Here is a 21,178-nt window from a genome sequence, read left to right on the forward strand (position 1 = left end):
CAAAGTCAATAGCTAACTGTGAGCTGTGTGTTGATAGACCAGGAGACCAGGACGTCAGCCAGCTTTTCCTTTTATCTAAATATATATAAAAGGAAAAGCTGACTGACTGATCTACCGACGCACAGCTCAAACTACTGGAGGGATCGGGCTGAAATTTCGCACGCAGATACATAGCTTTTATGACGTAGGCATTCACTAAGAAAGAATTTTTGCAAATTCAGCCCCTAAGGGGGTGACGTAGTAGGGGTTTGTTATTTGTGTAGTCCACGCGGACCATGTCGCGAGCATACGATAGTATGTATACATTTACGGTGGAAATTTCGATATTTTTTTGAAAGAAGCGTACGATGTGAAAACTATGTATGGTCTATGCATCGTACAATTTACATACGTCAATTTTGAAAGTTCCATTGTAAGGAACACGATGTAAATTCGTTATAAACACGTTCTCCAACGAATTTCTGCGTTCCGGACTTTATCCCTGAGAGATATACCAAACAGCTTGCTTCAGACCGTCCGCGTTTCCGCTCCATATTATGTTCGATACGCTCAGAGGCGGATTAAATGTCGAGAGCGGCCTAGGCAAGCACCTCATAGGCGCCCCTCTAACAGCCATATTAGAAAAATTACTAACTAATTTCAAAAGAACGAGGAATCGTCTCATTGCATAGCTGGTTGTAGGTGATTATACTATTTATGTGAATGAGTGAACTTTGCTATATTTAAGAAGAGGCCGTTTCGGTCACTCCAAGATAATATTACTTAGTAGGGATAATTAGGTAGGCCTGTAATGGAACTACACATAATCACGCGCGCCCCTTCGTAACCTCGCGCCCCTAGGCACATGCCTAGTTTGCCTTAGGGATAATCTGCCTCTGGATACGCTAGGCCATACTCCTTCGAATAAGATAAAGTACCTATGTAAGTACCTAGTGTAGTAGGTCTAAATATTAAATAAGCCGGCACACCCGGAGCGTCAAAGATTAAGAGCTCACATAAAGAGAAATAATATTATCCACAATTCTAAAAGGAAGCTCCTCTACTTGATGTTGGCCCGTTTCCTGGCCATAAATATTTGATTCCCTTTTGCCCCTTGTTTGCTTCTTACGTCATAAAGGGGCCATAGAGTAAGTTATAGGATGACTGATGAAACGAATCATTTTCTGCGATATTAGATACGGACAAACGAAGAGTGACCTAAGTAATATGCAATAATCTATTGTAGTCTTATGTATGTCTATTATACTTTATTTGTATGTATTAGTGTATTAACAATATGTATTTTATATTCTTATTATATGGTTTAGTTTATTTAGCTATTGGTATTTAGGTTTATTTTACACCACCTCCCATTGTCCATTTGTTCGTTTTTTCCCTAGCGTTAAGGTTGTCTGGAAGAGATCGCTATTTAGCGATAAGACCGCCTTTTTGTACCTACTTATTAAGATTTCTTTTTGTAACCTGTCATTTGTGTTTCTGTGGTGCAATAAAGTATATACATACATACATACATACATACATAATCTTACTACATTATAAAAATGTGAAAGTTAGTTTGGATGTTATACTTGATTCCCTTTTACCTGTTGTTTGCTTCTTACGTGAAGGGGCCATAAAGTTAGTTATGTAGGTATATGATGAGCCACATCATTTTCTGCGATATTAAGTAGGTACTGGCAAATGACCTAATATGAAATAAACTTACTACTTAATAAAATGTGAAAGTCTAGATGTTATATTTGATTCATTTTTGCTTTAATACGTCATAAAGGGGCCATAAAGTAAGTTATATGATGAGACGAATCATTTTCTGCGATATTAGGTACAGACAAATGAAGAGTGACCTAATATGAAGTAATCTTACTAATATTATAAAATGTGAAAGTTTGGATTTTATAATTTACTAGCATATGCTCGCGACTTCGTTCGCATGGAATTCGATAATTTCAAACCCCTGGTTTACCCCGTTATGGGTTGAATTTTCAAAAATCCTTTCTTAGCGGACGTCTACGTCATAATAGCTATCTGCATGCCAAATTTCAGCACGATCCGTCCAGTAGTTTGAGCTGTGCGTTGATAGATCAGTCAGTCAGTCAGTCAGTCAGTCACCTTTTCCTTTTATATATTTAGATTTCCTTAAATCCGCTGCCGCTTTAGCCGCTGGATTCAGGTGACGCAAGACCGTGGTGTGTGGAAGTCGCTACAAGAGACTATGTCCAGCAGTGGACGACGGACGTCTATCGGTTGCTGATGATGATGAGATGAACATACACACAAACAAACACGAATGCTAAAATCAAAACACACCTCTTCCATAGTCGGGTAAAAATGCGTAGCTAACACAGTCATGAAAAATCTGAAGTAACAAAAATATTATGAAGAATTATTACACAACCGTTTTCGAGGTCAACATGTTCCGACTTCCGAGTCATCGCTACGACTTACGTTACTTTACGTTACGTCATGTCACGTTACGTTACTACTTCTTGTCACGCTTATTGTATTACCAATAACTTTTTGTTACCAATATCACGAAATAGATAGGGACGGGGTTTTATATGAACCTTTTCTTAATAGACTAAGAGCCTGTCAGGGCCAGACCTTCGTTATTTTATAAAAGCTGAAAATTTCTATGCGCATTGTCCCAGTGTCTGTTCAGATGAATGGACACCAGAATCTCACATGATTGGTAGATACTTAGGGTCTACTTAGGGTCTCAAAGGATTAGCAAGCTGAAGTGGCAATGGGCAGGTCATGTCTGTCGCAAAACCGACGGCCGATGGGGCAGACGTGTTCTGGAGTGGAGACTGCGTACCGGTAAGCGCAGTGTGGGACGACCTCCAGCCCGCTGGACCGATGACCTGAAGAAGGTGGTGGGGAGCGGGTGGATGAGGAAGGCTGAGGACCGTGTTTGGTGGCGCGCTCTTGGAAAGGCCTATGTCCAGCAGTGGACGCAAACAGGCTGATGGATTGGATTGGGATTGGATAGGGTCTAGTGACACAACCAAACCACAGCTGCAAAACTGTCACCAGGCAGAGGTGATTTTTTTTATTTGCAGTCTCGCAGCAGTTTACTTGAATAAATAATATAGGACTAAAAAAGAAGTATTTTCGAAAATTCTACCCGGGGCGCGGCGGTTCAGCATAAATGCGGGACTTACGGCATGTGTAAAATAGGTAAAGTCACTTATATCCCGAATGCATTATCGACCAATGTAAATAAGTAGGTACTAAGACTAGGTCAAAGAAAATTAAAAATGGAACCACAATTTTGAAAACTAGTTCAGCAAAAGTATTGCATAATAAATCAATTTCATGAAACTGTCAAATCATATTCAGAAGTTTTATCATAACGACGTTATAATGGAAGTAAAATAGTAAAACTTTATCCCTAAAAAAATAAAGAAGCCTCGAGAAACTTTGGCCTGACAAAAGAAATGTCCAACTTAAAAACATGAAAAGACGTGTTTCAACACACGCTACATTCATTTGTGACACTAAAACCTTTCATACATTTAAACTGAAAGCCTCAACACATTGAAAAATGAACCATAAACTATAATATTAGCGTTGAAAATTGAATGTCGTAAAACGAGATTTCGGATAGCGAAATTTGATTCTTGCGTTTAGGCTCGAAAGGTTAGTTTTGAATGCGCGATAAAATCCGCAGCAATCCATGGAATTCGAGCAATTAGGTTCTTTTACAATGCAGGGGCTTAGGAATTAATTTTCGTGCTTACCATCCGTCGTTGAAGTGATATTCATCGTGACGTGAAAACGACCTTTTAGTTCGACGAATTAATCAGTGGAACTTATTCGAAATTTGAATAGCACAGTTCGATATGTGAAGCACACTCTCACCAGTCAGTTCGTATATATGACAATGTAAACCGCCCAATAGCGTAGCGAAGATTTTCCACGCGGTTGGTTCTGCAGTCGTTCTACCGTATTGCAGATAAATCAAGTGGAAATCTATGCTCAATAAGAATGTATTTTCATTTTTCACACTTCGTAGGAGTAAATCACCAAATATCGGATAGGGAATTGTACACACTCGAGTCTTGAACTTTTGAATATCGAACACGCGGTCAAACGTCAAGTATTGGCGCGAACTCTTGACAGATAGCTGAGTTGATTGATTCACGTCAAACGCGCGCGCGGGCCTCTATCGGCCTCTATCATAGAGACAGGTGGTACCGGAAGCGTACGAATTCACTGCAATTATCGGGTAGATGTTACTTTGCGAGCAATCCGAAGGTTTTTGATACTGTAACGACAAAACAAATAGTCCGGAATGAGTGTGGTCCGGGCATGCGCGCTGTGGACTGCCGTATGCGTACATTGTTAGGCCGCGGTTACCCCCTATAAAGTTTATGCGATATTTTTACGATGCTAACACAATTTTAGGTGTTTTTATTGTCATCGCAAATGCCACTTCTGTTTGACATTTACTAGCTTGCCCTATGTTAATTGTTCACGTCTAGCCGATTATAAATTCTGTTTTATTTATCATCTATTTTTGGTTAGTTTACTCTAAAGTCTAAAGGTAAACAAATCGCAGATACGCTCTCGCAGAAATGGCTAAACGACGCTATTTTCCAGCTGGTCGATTGCGGAAATATTGCATCATTTATTGTTACAATCGCAATTGTTGTGATTGGCTGAATTAGTAGTATTCTTGTTGCAACAATGCATTGTAGCCAATAAATAGTAAGCGACCGTCAACCAATCTGAGGTGCTTGCAATCAAGACATTGTCGCTGTCATTCTACCACAATGGAGTCCGAGGTATTTAAGACGTTTTAAAAGTGTGATTTTTCACTATCTGTTTCTTTTTTGGTTCTCGGGAAGAAAACATTTCTTCGCAAAATAACATGAATTACCTATATACCCAATTCAAGAAAAATAGATTTTTACATTTTCCAATTACTAACGTCTTCTTTTTCTGAATTTCAAAAGCAACGCTTTTGAAAAATCGTCTACAGGGTGTTCGAAAAATAAAACCATGAAAACTGCGAAAAATTCGCTGTAAAGCAACTGTAGAGGAACAAAAAAAAAGAAAACATTTAAACTGTCAACAACCGGCGTTCTATTTTCAAAACGCTCCCTGTGGACGTTTCCCTACGTCTGCAGTGAAGCTAGGTAAGCACGTACCGCGCAGCCTGGCTCTTGAGATATTTATCCGCGGGACTACCTGATACGTATGTACACTGCACCTAGAACCCACGAATTGATATACAAATAGCTCTTATCGCGCAAACTTAAGAACTGTAATGGCATAACAATATTTCCCGCTTCCAGATGGATCTTCGTACGCCACGCTTCGATGTAGATATAGCATGCCCGTGACAAGCGTGTGTACATACGATTTGGAATCTTAAGTACACGGAATTAGGTTTAATTTTGTTTGTGTAGAAATTCTCGCGTGGTTTTCAGAAGCGAAGTATGAAAATTTGGAAGCGATTTTAGAGTTTATCTTGACTGGTTAAGGATAAAATTGGCATGTATGGATATATGTTTAAGGATAATTATGCACAATGTGTACGATAAGGTAAACATGTGTCTGCTCCGAGTTTTCCCCGGTTTATTTATGATAATAAGACAAGAACTCTACAATTTTTATGAAATTCCCTTAAAACAGTCATGGTTTTAAGAAAATAAATTTTCATCAAAATAGGTTTTGTACATCTAAACTTATAAGTAGTCTATTATATCAATTTAACTAAAAGGGAGGATGATATCTGCCTTACCTCCTCTGGATTGTCCGTACAAATTTTTTTTAATTAATTTATTTTACCCCTATTTCTCTCTCCTTGTCCATTTCACGCGCAAGCGCATCTAAAATGTACCAAACAAATATGGAACATACTTTATATAGCAGTGCAATCATCCGCTAGAGTTTAGACCACAGATATCAGAATAAGTACAGAAGTGGTAAGGGAACGTGAGCTTGAAACACCAGTGCGCGTTATTGTAAAAAAAGGTTTATTTGCATAACGTTACAGTTTTATTTATATTGATTTGGATTGTATTATCTTTATATGTGTACTAGCGACCGCCAGCAGCTTCGCTCCCGCGGGATTTTCGAAAAAAAAAAACAGCCTTATTCTTGACGTCATTAAAGGGAATCTCGGTGTTAAATTTCAGGTTACTGGGTTCAAGGGTTTGGGCTAGACTTGATGAGTCAGTCAGTGAGTGAGTCAAGACTTTATTTTATTTTATGAAAGAGCTGAAAAAAGGTATATTTAAGATAGCAGACACCATTTTTTACTACCTTAGTATGTCCTATAAATATAAAATTAATAAAAAAGCTGTGTTTTAATTAAAAACTGGCCAAGTGCGAGGCCGACATCGAGGGTTTCGTACTACAGTCGTATTTTTTCGACATTTTGTACGCTAAATCAAAAACTATTATGCATAAAAATAAATTAAAATCTGTTTTAGAATGTACAGGTAAAGTCCTTTCACATGATACCCCACTTCTTATAGTATTCTTACTTCGAAAGTTGAAAACTAATTATTTGTTTATGAACACATTTTTTTGTGTGATGTAACCACAAATTCACAGGTTTTGGATTTGCCCCTTACGTGTGCTATAAAGACCTACCTACCTGCCAAATTTCATGATTGTAGGTAGGAAGTACCCTATAGGTTTTTTGACAAACACGATAGACAGACAGACTTTCCTTTTACCATTTTGAGGTACGGAACGGATAGTCAACGCTTTTCCGAATCATTGTTACAATGGAAAGTAAGTGGGACTTTTTGTATAAAAATACGCTTCAAAGAGCTGTAACTTTTTATAAAGTTTAACTGAAATTTTAATTACAGCAATTAAACGTCCAAATTAAATTCTAATACGGCTAATGTCCAAATTAAATTAACAAATAATAGACGATGCCCGCGACTTCGTTTGCGTGGATTTAGATTTTGAAAATCCCGTGGGTACTCTTTGATTTTCCGGAATAAAAAGTAGCCTATGTCCTTCCCCGGGATGCAAGCTATCTCTGTACCACATTTCGTCAAAATCGGTTAAACTGTTGAGCCGTGAAAGGCTAGCAGACAGACAGACACACTTTCGTATCTATAATATTAGAATGGATTATAAATACGAATCATCCGTTTAACTAATTTTGACTTTTGATATATAGATAGCTTGGATCTCAGAAAATTATATAAGCTAGTTCAGTGTAAATTTCTACTTGACACCTCTTTTAGAAAAAGTCTTGACACACAGATAAACAGACAGAAATACAGACGGACAGCAAAGTGATCCGTTCTTTTATTATGACGTAGGGAACCCTAAAAATTATAAGTTTCAGTTGAAATTTAAATACATTTTAGAATCAGGTCTTGCTTTTAACCTAACCTGGAAAAGAGAAGCGTACCTTGTTACGTTTCGTTGAGAATTTACTACGACTTACTATTTTGAGTACTTAGACCTCTGGGACCTTTAATCTTGTACTTCACTTCCCGAATTATATTAATATCAAGCAGTGTAAGTCTATCCGTTGAGAATGATGATGATAATGATAATGACTATATAATGAAAAGCATCATGCATGTCTATGAAAAAAAGAAACCTGTACCTACCTATCTATAATTCAAAACATTTTTCAAATATCTCTCCCAGTTATTCAAAACCAATTAAAGTGTAAATAAATTATTAAACTAACGATTTTAACCTAATTTTAGCGTGACCTGTTTTCACTGTAAAAGTATATTATGAGCAGTTATGACTAAGTACCTGTTTCAAGGGCCCTGAGTCCTGACCTCGGTGACCTTAAATTGACATCTAACGTAGTAATTAAAATGATAGTAAGTAGTAGATATCTGAACTGCCCAAGCGTCGCTCGGGTAGAATTTTTTTTTAAATGCCATTGTAGGAGTCTAAGATGGAAGCGGACTAACTCTGAAAAGGTATGCCGTATGGCAGTTTACAGGTTCTTCAGTTCTAAGGTTTAATAAGTACCAAGTACCCATGCGTTTACCCAAAACACTTAAAACAAATAAGAAAGAATGCAATATTATTACGCAATAACCCTTAGAATATAAAAATTATAAACGGCATAATGAAAGTTCGAGCGATTATTAATTCAGACTTAATTTGTAAATAACCTGAAGGTCCGAACTTTCGTACTTTGATACTAATAAAGCTATCCAGCACGAATTTACTTAGTATAAACCTAAGTAAGGTTTCGAAACAAAGTTTTTATACCTTCATTAGCCTTCGTCATTTCAAGTATATTTGCAAAGTTGTCGCAAACATCTAGTTGTAAGGCCAACGGCAAACAGCGAGCGGTTGGAAAATCTCTTATTCTTTTCTGTAGAATCATAAATAGTTTGAGAGCATATTATATTCAGACTTTCATACTCTGCATGTTATGGATATGTGGACGATTTTATTTACTAAGACCTATATCCCGACTTAATATTATAAAGGCGAAAGTGTGTATGTGTGTGTGTGTGTGTGTCTGTGTGTGTGTATGTTTGTTACTCCTTCACGCAAAAACTACTGGACGCATTTGGCTGAAATTTGGAATGGAGATAGACTATACCCTGGATTAGCACATAGGCTACTTTTTATCCCGGAAAATTAACGACTTCCCACGGGATTTTGGAAAACTTAAATCCACGCGGACGAAGTCGCGGGCATCAGCTAGTAAATAATAATATTATGTTGCATGTACCCTAATCTGGCAAAATAAATGATTATGATTATGCATCACATGAAATCTACTGGAGAGATAGAAACGAAGTCGACAACTACTAGATATTAAGTATCTACTGCTCTCAAACTATACAAATACAAAAATATATATTTTAAATTTAGATTTAAAAATTATAAAAAGCTTTATCCTTATCGAATAAGAGCTCATAGAAGCAAATTATGAGTTAACAGTTTTTTTTTAAATAAACTTTAACTAATATTCCCCCTTTCCTCCAACAGCTTGTGTTAGGAGTACGTAAGACAATAGGGCAACGGGTGGAGCTTAAACCGGCGACCTTTTTGATTTCAGTCCGCTCCTATAACCGTTGAGCTATTGAGGATTTGTCTTAGTAGTATTACAATTACAAAACTACTCATTTAACGAAATTCACGCGAAAAAAAATTCCAGGTAAACCAGTACCTAATATTAGAAATACCCTAATCCTCCTTCCTCTCTTGTCGCTTACTGTTTGAAAGTTCCTTGAGCTTAATAAGGCCTCTTAATGCGGCATGAGGGCTAATATTAAGATTTCCCTCGACACACCTTATTCTAGTTTTGAGTGGCACATGCATACTTAAAAGGATTTATAACTTTAGTGCCTCAGGAAAAATAAAAAGTTACTTCAGGAATAATAAATTTTGTCCGAGCTTCACTAAAAAGCCGTATTAGAATAGTCATATTATGAACTAGCTTATGTTCGAGACTTCGTCCGCGTGGACTACACAGATTTCAAACCCCTATTTCACCCCCTTAGGGGTTTAATTTTCAAAAATCCTTTCTTAGCGGATGCCTACGTCATAATAGCTATCAACATGCCAAATGTCAGCCTGATCCGTCTAGTAGTTTGAGCTGTGCGTTGATAGATCAGTCAGCCAGTCATTCACCTTTTCCTTTTATATATTTAGATATCTTAATTGATATCTTGATAATTTTGTCATTATAACCAACACCGGATATGAATTTAACCAAATAATAATTGATGATAATTGATAATTAAATATCACTTACTTTAATGGCGAACGAAAACATTGTGCATGCACGAGTTCTCCATAACGTTCTCAAAAGGTATGTGAAGTCAGCTTATCTGTACTTCACCAGCATAGTGCATATGGCCTGAATCCTTCTCATTCTGAGAGGACACCCGTGCTCATGCAGGCCTATTATTGATGATGACTTATTGAAATTAAATTTATTTATTTTATTTATTCAAGTACTTATTGACTTTAAAATAAATAGCCCAAAAGAAAATCAAAACCAATCTAGTTTAAACAAGATAATCTAAATCTCTTTAACACAATATCCCAATTCACAAAACCCTTTCAAATTAATTCCTTAATACCTAAATCGTCGAAAAGTCTATTAGAGACAATTATTTTTGTGATTGAGTTGGCAGATTACATTATTAAATCTTTACTTTCAAAACGAATTTAGGTATCGACGAATTTTCAATTTTCCTTCGAAAGCGTAAATTGAATCCATTTTAGGAGTCTGGAAAAGTTCCTTATATTATACAGGGTATCACCAGAACGCTAGCAAAAACGAAGACAGGTGATATTACAGATGATTACTGATATGACACCACAAAAAAACGCGAAAATAAATATCCTATATTTTGTAACATTTCACGAAATATTGCAAATAAAACATTTGAGTGACGCTAGAGGTCAACGAACATTGCGTAAGTTTGCCACTCGGAGTCAATGCCATGTCGTGGGGATTGCATTGATTTATCGGTTACTTCTACTATTATTTCGACAATGTAGCTGTTTTAGCGTTTAAAAAGAGCCTTCCGGAGTCCCTTTGAAAAAGGACACCGTGGGGTGATTACGTAAAACGTTGCAGTAGCGACAGCAGTAGCAATTGCGACAGTTCATTTGCTGTCTCTCTTTTTCTTTTCTTCTTCTTCTTATTTTGCTTTGTGGCTATTGCTGTCTCTCTCTAGCTGGACGTTTGACAGCAATGATCGCGAGATTTACGCCTGTCGCAAGCCTGTCGCAAGATACGTAATCAACCCGCGGAAGGGTTCGAAACTAGTCGGGCTAACGTCAACGAAACACGTGAGTAAAGCCGGGTGTGAGATATGTATAATTTAGCTGTAATAACTAGGCGACGGGACCCAGGAGCGCAAGTTCAATAAAATCATAATCAAATTGCCTTTTGATGGATGACTACAAGTCGTTAAAGGTAACAAGGGTTTAGGACAGTTTCTTTATTCAATTACAACAGAAAGTGCCCAGAAAATATGTTTTAAGCTGCTAGTCATGACGGACCATTTCATGCTGCAACTTTTACTTAGCTAACTAAGTACTCCAATGTGAGTGATATTCATTGTATAAATAACTCACTTGCTCGTCGGAGTATACCCGACTACTTCATTTCGTTAATAAATTACTTAGTCATTTCATCAATCATCATTCAAGTCAAGAGTGAATAGACATCTTCTAGGCTAGCGCGCTCCATCTTAGGCTGCATCATCACTTGCCACCAGTTCTGATTGCAGACAAGCGCTGGTCTATACCTTTATTTAAAAAAATCAGAGTCAAAGTAATTTTGTAGACACGTAGAATCTGTATATGAGTTTTGTCCAATTTTCTTAAAAGCCTAGTTTCTAAGTTACACCGGCTCAAAGATTTGTATGTTTAATGAGTCTGTGTAATTTTATTAAAATTATAAATTTTTGTAGAAATTCGGACACCACAGATACAGATATTTCTTTCTAGAACTTGCCTACATTTCATTAAGTTTGGTTGGTGAATATTCAAATGAGATTCACTTAGAGAGAGAGAGTAGGTAGGTTTGTATAGAAAGCGCTAAGGAGCGCACTTGGGAACTTCTCTTAAAAAATACATGATGTACCTATTACTCCTGTCTTCATATTTTATCAGATTTTTATCGAGTAATGATATGAAGCTTATCTGATTTTATATTAAAAGCCTCTATTATTTTATCTCAAAGGAAATTTTAACGTCAACCTACGCGTCTTTTTTTTTTGGGATTACTGAAATGCCTCGATTTTATTTTAGGACCGTTTTTATACGTGTCAAATCGTAAATAGTTATTGAATAAAGAAAGACTATCGACTACAGTTACTTTATATATTTTCTTTATAAACGGATTTCTTTTTAGAAAAAGATTGGCCAAATGTAGAGTATTGGGTTTGATCAAAGGAAATTTTTTGGGAAATCGGCAGCTACAGGTTTATTTTTACCCAAGGCAAATACAAAGTAAAAAGAAAGGATTTTGATTTTAGCAGTTCATGTATGTATGTATGTTTGTTCCACCGTAGCGCCTAAACTACTGAGCCGATTTTGATGGATGATTGGTGCCAATCGCTTCGTTATTATGGTCCGTGTGACATAGACTACAACTTATACGAATAAAATCAGTATGACAGATGTTATATCCAAAAAAGTGGGGGTCTCTGAAAAGTTTTTTTGCTATCGTATCATTTGATATCATAATAGCTATTACCAATAACATAAATAATATAAATAATAGCTATTACTAATATCATAATACCAAATTTCAGCCCGATCAGTCTAGTAGTTTAAGCTGTGCGTTGATAGATCAGTTAGTTATCCTTTTATTTATAACATGGAGACTCAAAACAACGACATTTGGATCACATTTACAGAGTGCTATCTCTTCCACTCTCGAGCGTTGTATATCTTCTCTCTTATTCATCTCGGACCACGAATTATATACGTCATGTTATTTGAACTTCATGTCTGTTGTCTATACTGTAGGCTGTAGGTCTGAATTTTTAATGGTTTTAGTTAATAGGTGACTTGACGATACGTAATTTCCCATGTAAATAATTAATAATAGGTAGTTACGAAAGGTTATATTCAAACCACCCTAATTTATGATTTTATTGGGTCACGACTCACGAGCACATTAAAATATTATAATAATAGTTTGAGGGTGACTACCTATTTAGTGGCATGTCGTTAAAGGTGGTTTTGACACATTTGGGTTACGAAGTCGCATTTCACTGCCTCGTGAGTCTACGTTTCTTTATCCAACACTTCTCAGGAACACGTAGAGGTATCAAGGTTTTCTACGAAAAAATATTTTAATGTCAATCAGTGAAGCAACAATGTAGGACCAACCAATATCAAATGAGCTCGGTGGCTACCAATCAGTGTTGGTCACTGAGTTAGCGAATCACGTCGCAGTCTCTTTGAGCTTTAAAAGCTTCTACGTCACGTCTAGCTTCTAGATCTACGCAATCCAAAAATACGGACTGACTTATCAACGCCCAGTCTTAAAACCTTGGACCTGGAAGCCTGAAATTTTGCACAGAGGTCCTTTTCTTCTTCTTCTGGAGTCAACGGTCACCTCAAATACGGGCAACCCAAAAAGCCGCAACCGCGATAGCTCGGTCGGTAGCCTCATCTAGCTCCTCGTTCGTGCAGGTTGCCGAGCACGTAGGACCAGTCATGTGCGCAATAGTCTGTCTCGGAGGACAGCAGATGCACTCCGTGTCAAACCCCACTTCGTTAGGTTTACCCTAGACTTCCCCACTCCTGCTCTGAGGCGTGGATCAGCAACGTGTAAATAGTCCCTGATCCTTGATGCGTGTGCGATATTAATTATAATAATTATTACTGCAATAGTATGGAATTAGCGGCGATGGTATATGCAACAAAAAACCTAGAAAAAACAACAAAATAATGCCTAAAACAGATATCTACAGGAAGAAATCACTGACCTGCTCTTATGCAATTCTCCAGGACTCCTTGAATCAACTTTAGGGATGCGTGAGAGCGTTTTTAGACTTTCGTGCTGGTACCAAACAAGGCCATAGGTAGCCTGCGCGCGTACGGATGTTAGCGTGTCGATTTTCTGACTGCCTTTTTGAAAATAGGCGCTCCTTGACATATGGGGCATGCGCGTGATTTGCCGCGAGGCAATACCTGTATAGCGTCATCTAGGGAGCGATGAAAGAATTACCTAAAGAAAATGGTAAGCGATTCCTTCTCGTAGTAAGTGTATTAAACAATATTTTGCTTAATAGTTTCCAGGTTTCTCATTGCACAACCAAGGCGGTTGAGCGACTTCCAAATAGGCTGGCTGAGGTTGTATCCTTCGGCTAGTCTCTCCTTCACGCTGTTATTCGGGTTTGAGGTGCTTGGCTGCGCTCGCTACCTCCACATAGCAAAACGCGTAGTTGTAGGTCCTTTTACAGTGTAGACAAGGAATAGGGCTGGATTTTTCAAAACTCCAACGGGAACAAAGCCGCGAGTGGTCGCTAGTTATGACTTAATTTCGATGGCGTGCTGATGTAGATTACAATTTTGTAATATGACGTGAACTGCCCGAGATTTTATTGTTGTATAAAATGGCTGTTCTATTTTGTCCACGCTTTTGTTCAAATTGCTGAATGACCGGTGCTTTTAATTTGGGGCGAGCTTTATGACTTTCAGTCACAGATATGGACTTATACAAGTACACTAGATAAGGAGGGCCATACCAAATGTCGGTTATTTTTTGTGCCGATTCCTTGCCGAAAATTGACACTATGTGTCAAATGGTCTACATGTTGACAGTGTTGATATAATGTCTCATCTCTAACGTTTACTTCCGAGTAGCTCGCATGACGCTCACTGCTCCCTAATTAGCCCCAAAATGGTGATAAATCAAGTAGCTTCAAAAGCAGGTCGGCAATAGCAAGTCTAGCTTTTTTGTGTAAAGTAGAGATCTGCTTCCAGTAGATCGTCCGTGATACATGATATCACTTACCATATTTTTGTTTCCCATTCCAAACATCCAAACGACCGTAAAGAAAAGAAGCTTCGCCTCGAAAACACATCTCGTAATATAAACTCACAAACAATGTTCCGTCCTGTTTTCTGAGGTAACACCTATCACTTTCATTTAATACTAAGTTATACTAGAATTTCCGGGAAGTTTTCACGCGAGGAAATCTTACAAGTTTTGTTCGTAAGTCAACACAGGTTCCCGAAGTTCGTGCAGGACAAATTCCATCCTTCGGGATTATGTCGCTTGTACCAAAGTTCGCGTTGAGGGACGTGTCCGATGGTTTAATTTAATTTAGTGTCCATTGACTGACTTTGTATAGGGTTGTTGAATGGCGAAGCTGCTATGGTGCTGTTCTCTGTAGTGACCCGGCAATGCGTTGATCATAATGATAGTCAATAGGCTGTAGATGGCGAAGACTCCATGGTCCCAGGGTTTCCATGGCAAACGGAACGAAAATTTATCTCTTAATAAGGCAGGTATATTTAGGCTTAGCGCTCGTTATCGTAAGTATAAAATAAATGTCAGCAAAATAAAGAAGACGGGTAGGTAAACACTTTGGCAATTTTCTCAGTTTAGGACAGCATTAAGTTTATACGAGCGATTCGTCTGTGCGGCCTATCCGATTACATTCGTAGCACGTTTCGACGCGAGACATCGATTTAACTGAGGATTTCTCGATTATTCTGAAGCGAATCGATTACGTCACACGACATTATTAAGTCACGCGCGGCGTTGGTGGAAATGCCAATAGCCGAATTCTTTTTCATTTAGTATAGCCTGGTGGTAAGCGGCAATAGCCTAGTGGTTAAGACGTCCGCTTCCTGTTCGAGGAGTCGGGGGTTCGATCCCGGTCACGCACCTCTAACTTTTCGGAGTTTTGAGGGTTTTAAGCAATTAAATATCACTTGCTTTAACGGTGAAGAAAATATCGTGCTTGAGAGTTCTCCATAATGTTCTCAAAGGTGAAGTCTGCCAACCTACACTTGGCCAGCGTGATAGCCAACACCTTCTCATTGTAATAGGAGACCTGTGCTCAGTAGTGGGCCGGTTATGGTGAACATGATGATGATGATGATACCCTGCGTATAACGTGTGTACGTTGCGTTAATACGCACCAAGGAATCCCTATTTTATATAGCTTTATTTTTCTGTGACATTAGTATGGATTAGTCAGCCCCAACTACTCGTATAATATCAAACCATAAGGCGTAACAAAACCCCACTCAATAAACCTATTTCCCTCATAAAACGATACGTGACTGTGGACTAAAAAATAAAAGCTAGGCGATATGACGGGTCTAATAAGGGAAGAGGAATGAAAAGGCGACAGGGCATGAGTGGCATAAGAATGAAAGACATGCTTTGTTGCTAGAGCTGCTAGATGTGGCAGGATCTTAGATTGACTTGAGCGTAGTAGAGCGTAGATTAACCGACTACGAAGTACTGTACTGTAGAGTAGCCTGCGGCCCAGAAGGGAGCGGGCGCGTCCTGCGGGGCGGGCAGCGGGCGCGATGCTATAGGTACATTATTTTTATGCCGCTCGGCACCCGCTCTCGATTAGGGCACGTCCGCACGTCTTCCTTACAATTTCTTGTAAATATTAAAAGTTTGCTCTACACGCTCGCGCTGGCCACACCGCAGGACGCACCCACTTCCACCTGAGTCGCAGGATTAGGTTTAGATTGCAACTAGGTCAATTTAGGAATTTCAAAATTGATTGACCCAGATCTGGTATTGAGCTAAGTTTAAGTCATAGCTTATATCAGTAATCACATTGTTGGCACTAACTTGTCTACAAAAAAGATATATTTTCGGACCGTCTCATCCAGTATGCCATTTCTATAGCAACGTGGAAGGGAATAACCCTCTTAAAATTAGTAGGACCGCGTCCTTGCGTTTTTATTACAAGCTTTTTAGGGCTAGGAAACCATTTTAAGGGTAGCACGATTCCACGAAACGATATATTGTTATGGCTGTATTTAGGCCTGTTTTATACATGAATTTATTTCAATTCTTCGTAATATTACGTAGGTATAGTCCGCGACAGGTCGAGATTGCAATCGGGGTATGAGGCAGGGGGACGCCCCGCACACCCGCACGTCACCCACACTATCCCACACCGGGTCAGCGGGGGCTGTGCGGGGCGTCCCCCTGCCTCATACACCGATCGCCATCTCGACTTGTCGCGGACTATACGTGATGTACTTAGAAGAACGAAAGAAGAAATTAAATGTACTGTAGGTCAATTTATTTTAATGGTCCGTGCCCGAAGGGTGCGAACGGGACCCTATTACTAAGGTCCGCTGTCCGTCCATCCGTCCGCCCGTCCGTGAGTCTGTCTGTCAGCGGACTATATCTCGTAAACCGTAATAAGCAGAGAGTTTAAATTTTCACAGAATGTGTATTTTTATTGCCGCTATAACAGCAAATAATAAAAAAATCAAAATGACCGCTACGAAAAGTAAAAATTTTAACAGTGTTATTTCTTGTACGGTGGTACGGAACCCTTTGTAGACGAATCAAACACGCACTTGACCGGTTTTTCATGTCATGTTGCCACAATTTCTTAAATCGCACATTACTCCGATAAGGTATACGAGTTGTGTGCCTGGGATCGCACCCTGGACCTACCGAATAGGCAATAGCATGGTGACCTCTTAACCACTAGGCTATCACCACTTGGGGATACCTACATAAGTTCAATTTTCTATGTACCGTGTTAAGTATCAGAAACTTAATCGGCCTAGATAGGAACTTGTATACCTAAGTGCAGCGGCTTGTTTAGACTGATAGTGGTTAGCTGGATCTAGGTTAAACGCTGTTTGTGTAACTAGGTTTCATAACACCAAGCTAAGTATCAGAAGTTGCAAAGTAATCGTAGTAGGAACTATGGAAGACTATAAACAAAACCCATCTAGTTTTGAGAGGAGACCTGTGTTTAGTAATAAGCCGGGGCGATAGGTTTTTTTATTTTTTTATTCAGATACAAGTTAGCCCCTGACTGCAATCTCACCTGGTGGTAAGTGATGATGCAATCTAAGATGATAGCGGGCTAACCTGGAAGGGGTATGGCAGTTTTTATTAAACCCATACCCCTTTGGTTTCTACACGGCATCGTACCGGAACGCTAAATCGCTTGGCGGCACGGCTTTGCCGGTAGGGTGGTAACTAGTCACGGCCGAAGCCTCCCACCAGACCAGACCAGAAATTTAGAAATTATAAAATTCCAAACCCCTGCCAGGAATCGAACCCGGCACCTCCCACTATTAAGACCACAGCGCTCACCACTGCGCCAGGGAGGTCGTCAAAATTAATAATTAATAATTAATAGGTTAATGATGATGATGATGAATCGTTTTTTCAAAAATAAGTATAACCATATTGTAACCAGCTTATGTCCGCGACTTCGTTCGCGTGGACTATACAATTTCAAACCCCTATTTTAACCGTATTTTATATTATTATCAAAAATCCTTTATTAGCGTATTAACAAATTTCAGTCCAATCTGCGGTGATAGGACAAGTTTTATAGATTTAGATAAAATATAAGAGACACCATGTGAAATCGATATGGTACACACTCGTTCGATTATTCTGTGAATTGTGTTTTGTGTGGCTTACTCAATCAAATAAAATTAAGGTTTGATTCAAAAATTGGCTAACAAACTAAACATTGAACCCGAAAATCCTGTAGGGAAAGGGATTTCAGGTCCTTTCACAGAAATAAACCTACCTACGTGATCTAATTATATCGCGTGACATAATCGATTGGGTTCAGAGTAATGTTAGGCGACGAGCAATCGCAGTAAAATCGACAACCCATATCGAGACGTGCCGCGAATGTGATCGTAGGCCGCTCGAGTCAATCGCTCGAATCGACATTATGTTGATAAACCTTAGTGAAGCCACGGAATAAATAATGGTACTAGCGAAGACACAGTTTGACACTAGATAGGTAGTTCTGAGCAAAAATTCGAATGTGACTGGATAGACCGCTCGAGTGAATTGCTCGCATCGACATTATGTTGATAAACCTTAGTGAAGCCACGGAATAAAAAATGGTACCGGAAAAGCCACAGTTTGACACTAGATAGGTCATTCCGAGCAAAATTCGAATGTGTTTGGATAGGCCGGCCGTTCGAGTGAATTGCTCGCATCGACATTATGTTGATAAAACTTAGTGAAGCCACAGAATAAATAATGGTACTAGCGAAGACACAGTTTGACACTAGATTATAACATGGGGTTATTCAAGGGGCGGACCAACAAATTCCTAAAAGGCCGGCAACGCATCGGCGGCTCCTCTGGTGCTGCAAATGTTTATGGGCGGCGGTAATCACTTAACATCAGGTGACCCGCCTGCTCGCTTGCTCGCTATATTTATTAAAAAAAAAAAAAAAAAAAAGATAGGTTAGATTAGGTTAAAAAGATAGGAAAGATAGGAAACCGAGCAAAAATTCGAATGTGATTGGATAGGCCGCTCGAGAGAATCGCTCGAATCGACATTATGATAAATAAACCTTAGTGAAGCCACGGTATAAATAATGGTACTAGCGAAGACACAGTTTAGCAACTCTACATTTCTCTGTTAGCGTGCTTACACTACTTACAGGCGAGTGGCACTTTGTCGACGACAGGGATAACTGCTGCTGTCGACGTAAAGTATGTCGAAAGACATAAGCTGCATTTCGTTTCGGAAAATCAAGGAGTTCCCACGGAATTTGAAAAATACATCAATCCACACCGAAGAAGTCGCTGGAATCATCTATTTAGTACGTCCGGAGACGGATGAAGGCTACTTTTCATCCAGGAAAATTAAAGAGTTCCCACAATTTTTTTTAAAATTTAAACTTACGCGAACGAAGTAGCGGGGGGTTTTTTTTTTTTTAATAAAGAATATTAGCCATGTTAAATGACTAATATTCCCCTTTCCTCTCCAACTAAGCGTCTGGCTTGTGCTAGGAGTAGGTACGACAATAGTGCAACGGGCAGCGTTTGAACCGTCCACCTTTCGGTTTTCAGTCCACTCCTTTACCGGTTGAGCTATTGAGGCTCTATCCGTTGAGCTATCGAGGCTCTTGTTCTTCACACTTTTTGTAGTTCACACACAAGTAGTTATTCTTAATAATTTCCATGAAAGGTATATTTTACGGTATATTTCCTGTCGCCTAACATTTTTCTGAACGAAATCGATTACGTCACGAAATGAATTTGAGTTCCGTTTCCAGTTCTTTTTGTTGTTGGCTAGTTTGATCCAAGCGAAATGTCAGTTAAACCTGTATCACCAACCGAACAGGCTGAAACGGGATTCAGAAGCGAAATACTACATACTGTTCACGTACAACGGACGGATGGCTACATACGTCTAAGTACGGAAAAGAAACTCCATACTCCATACTAATACTTCCATACTAAGTAACACTATAAATGCGAAAGACGTCTATCTGTTTGTCTGCTAGGTTTTCACGGCCTATCCGTGTAGCCGATTTTGACGAAATTTGGTAAAGAAATAGCTTGCATCCCGGGGAAGGACAAAGCTCACTTTTATCCCGGAATATCGAAGATATCCCACGGAATTTTGAAACGGAAATTTACGCGGACGAAGTCACGGACGGACGGAGTAAGTTATAAAAAAAACCTCCGACTGCGGTTTGCACTGCGTCTCTTTCACATTAAAACGCAGAAAATCCGCCATTTTGATTAACGATACCGGACAGCGCAACGTCGGCAGAATCTCCACTAGGTGGACAAACGACATCAAATGGGTCGCAGGAAGCCCGTTAAAATTCCCGTGGAACTCTTTGATTTTTCGGGATAAAAAGTAGCCTGTCATTCTTCCTGGTCTTTAACTATATCAATGCAAAAAATCACGTCGTTGCTCCTTAGCGACGTGATTGACACAAACCAACAAACAAACACACTTTCGCATTTATGATATTGGGTAGTGATTCTACACACATGAAAGCATTGACTTATATAATGCATGTAAGACTCGTCAAAAAGTAAAATTCAATGTACCGTTTTACTAATAGCTATTAACTTTTTATAAGGTCTTACCTGTAAACGTTTGAATAGCTTTTATCGAATGTAATTTTCGTCAGCCATTACGCCTGAAAATTCGTCCATATTTTTTGGACAAACTGCCGAATTAACGTAAAATGGAAAAAAAACAGGCGAAGATAACCGTTAGTGTCACCCCTGTCTATATATCAGCGCTTGGGACCATAGAGTAGATTTTTCAGTCATTTAAGATGCAAAGGTCCAATTATTTTGCGAGCAATAATCAATTTGGCTAACGTACTGACATAAGATGAGGATTATTAGATAACAGAGGCTAATTATTGACTATGTGGCCTAACATGGATTAAAACTGTTTAAGACGTAGGTTTTTTTAGGTAACGTTTTTGCCTTATAATTTAATACCTTAAAGGTAAGAGCGAATAGGCATTTTCTAGGCAAGCAAGCTCCAACTTAGATGTCATCATTGTTTTCCTGAAGTCATGATTGTCATCAAGTGAAAGCCTATTCGGTTATTATAAAAATTGGTCAAGAGCGAGTCGGACTCATACGGGAAGGGTTCCATACCATCGTACAAGGAATATATATTTTTTAAATTTTCATGGCGGTAATTTTGAAAATTTTGAAATGACAATCAATAGTAATATTGATTGTAATAGCGGCAATATGTATAAAATATTGTGT

The 21,178-nt window shown here is 38.8% G+C and overlaps 1 protein-coding gene across 3 annotated transcripts in view; it reads right to left on the minus strand.

The window, feature by feature from the left end:
- The window catches only part of LOC117993235 (uncharacterized), a 190,995-nt gene that overhangs the window by 107,022 nt on the left and 62,795 nt on the right, over nt 1–21,178 (minus strand). Inside the window, exon 1 of one of the 3 annotated variants that reach the window (XM_069506507.1) lies at nt 3,741–4,311. The exons of 1 other annotated variant lie outside the window; for it this stretch is intronic. In XM_069506507.1, coding sequence (XP_069362608.1) covers nt 3,741–3,765 — 25 coding nt within the window. In that variant the 5' untranslated portion in view covers nt 3,766–4,311. Of the gene's footprint in view, nt 1–3,740; nt 4,312–21,178 lie in introns of those variants that run through there. One more of the 3 variants, XM_069506509.1, reaches the window with a different exon arrangement.

The sequence above is a fragment of the Maniola hyperantus genome, chromosome 23, assembly GCF_902806685.2.
Source record: "Maniola hyperantus chromosome 23, iAphHyp1.2, whole genome shotgun sequence".
Classification (NCBI taxonomy): Eukaryota; Metazoa; Arthropoda; class Insecta; order Lepidoptera; family Nymphalidae; genus Maniola; species Maniola hyperantus.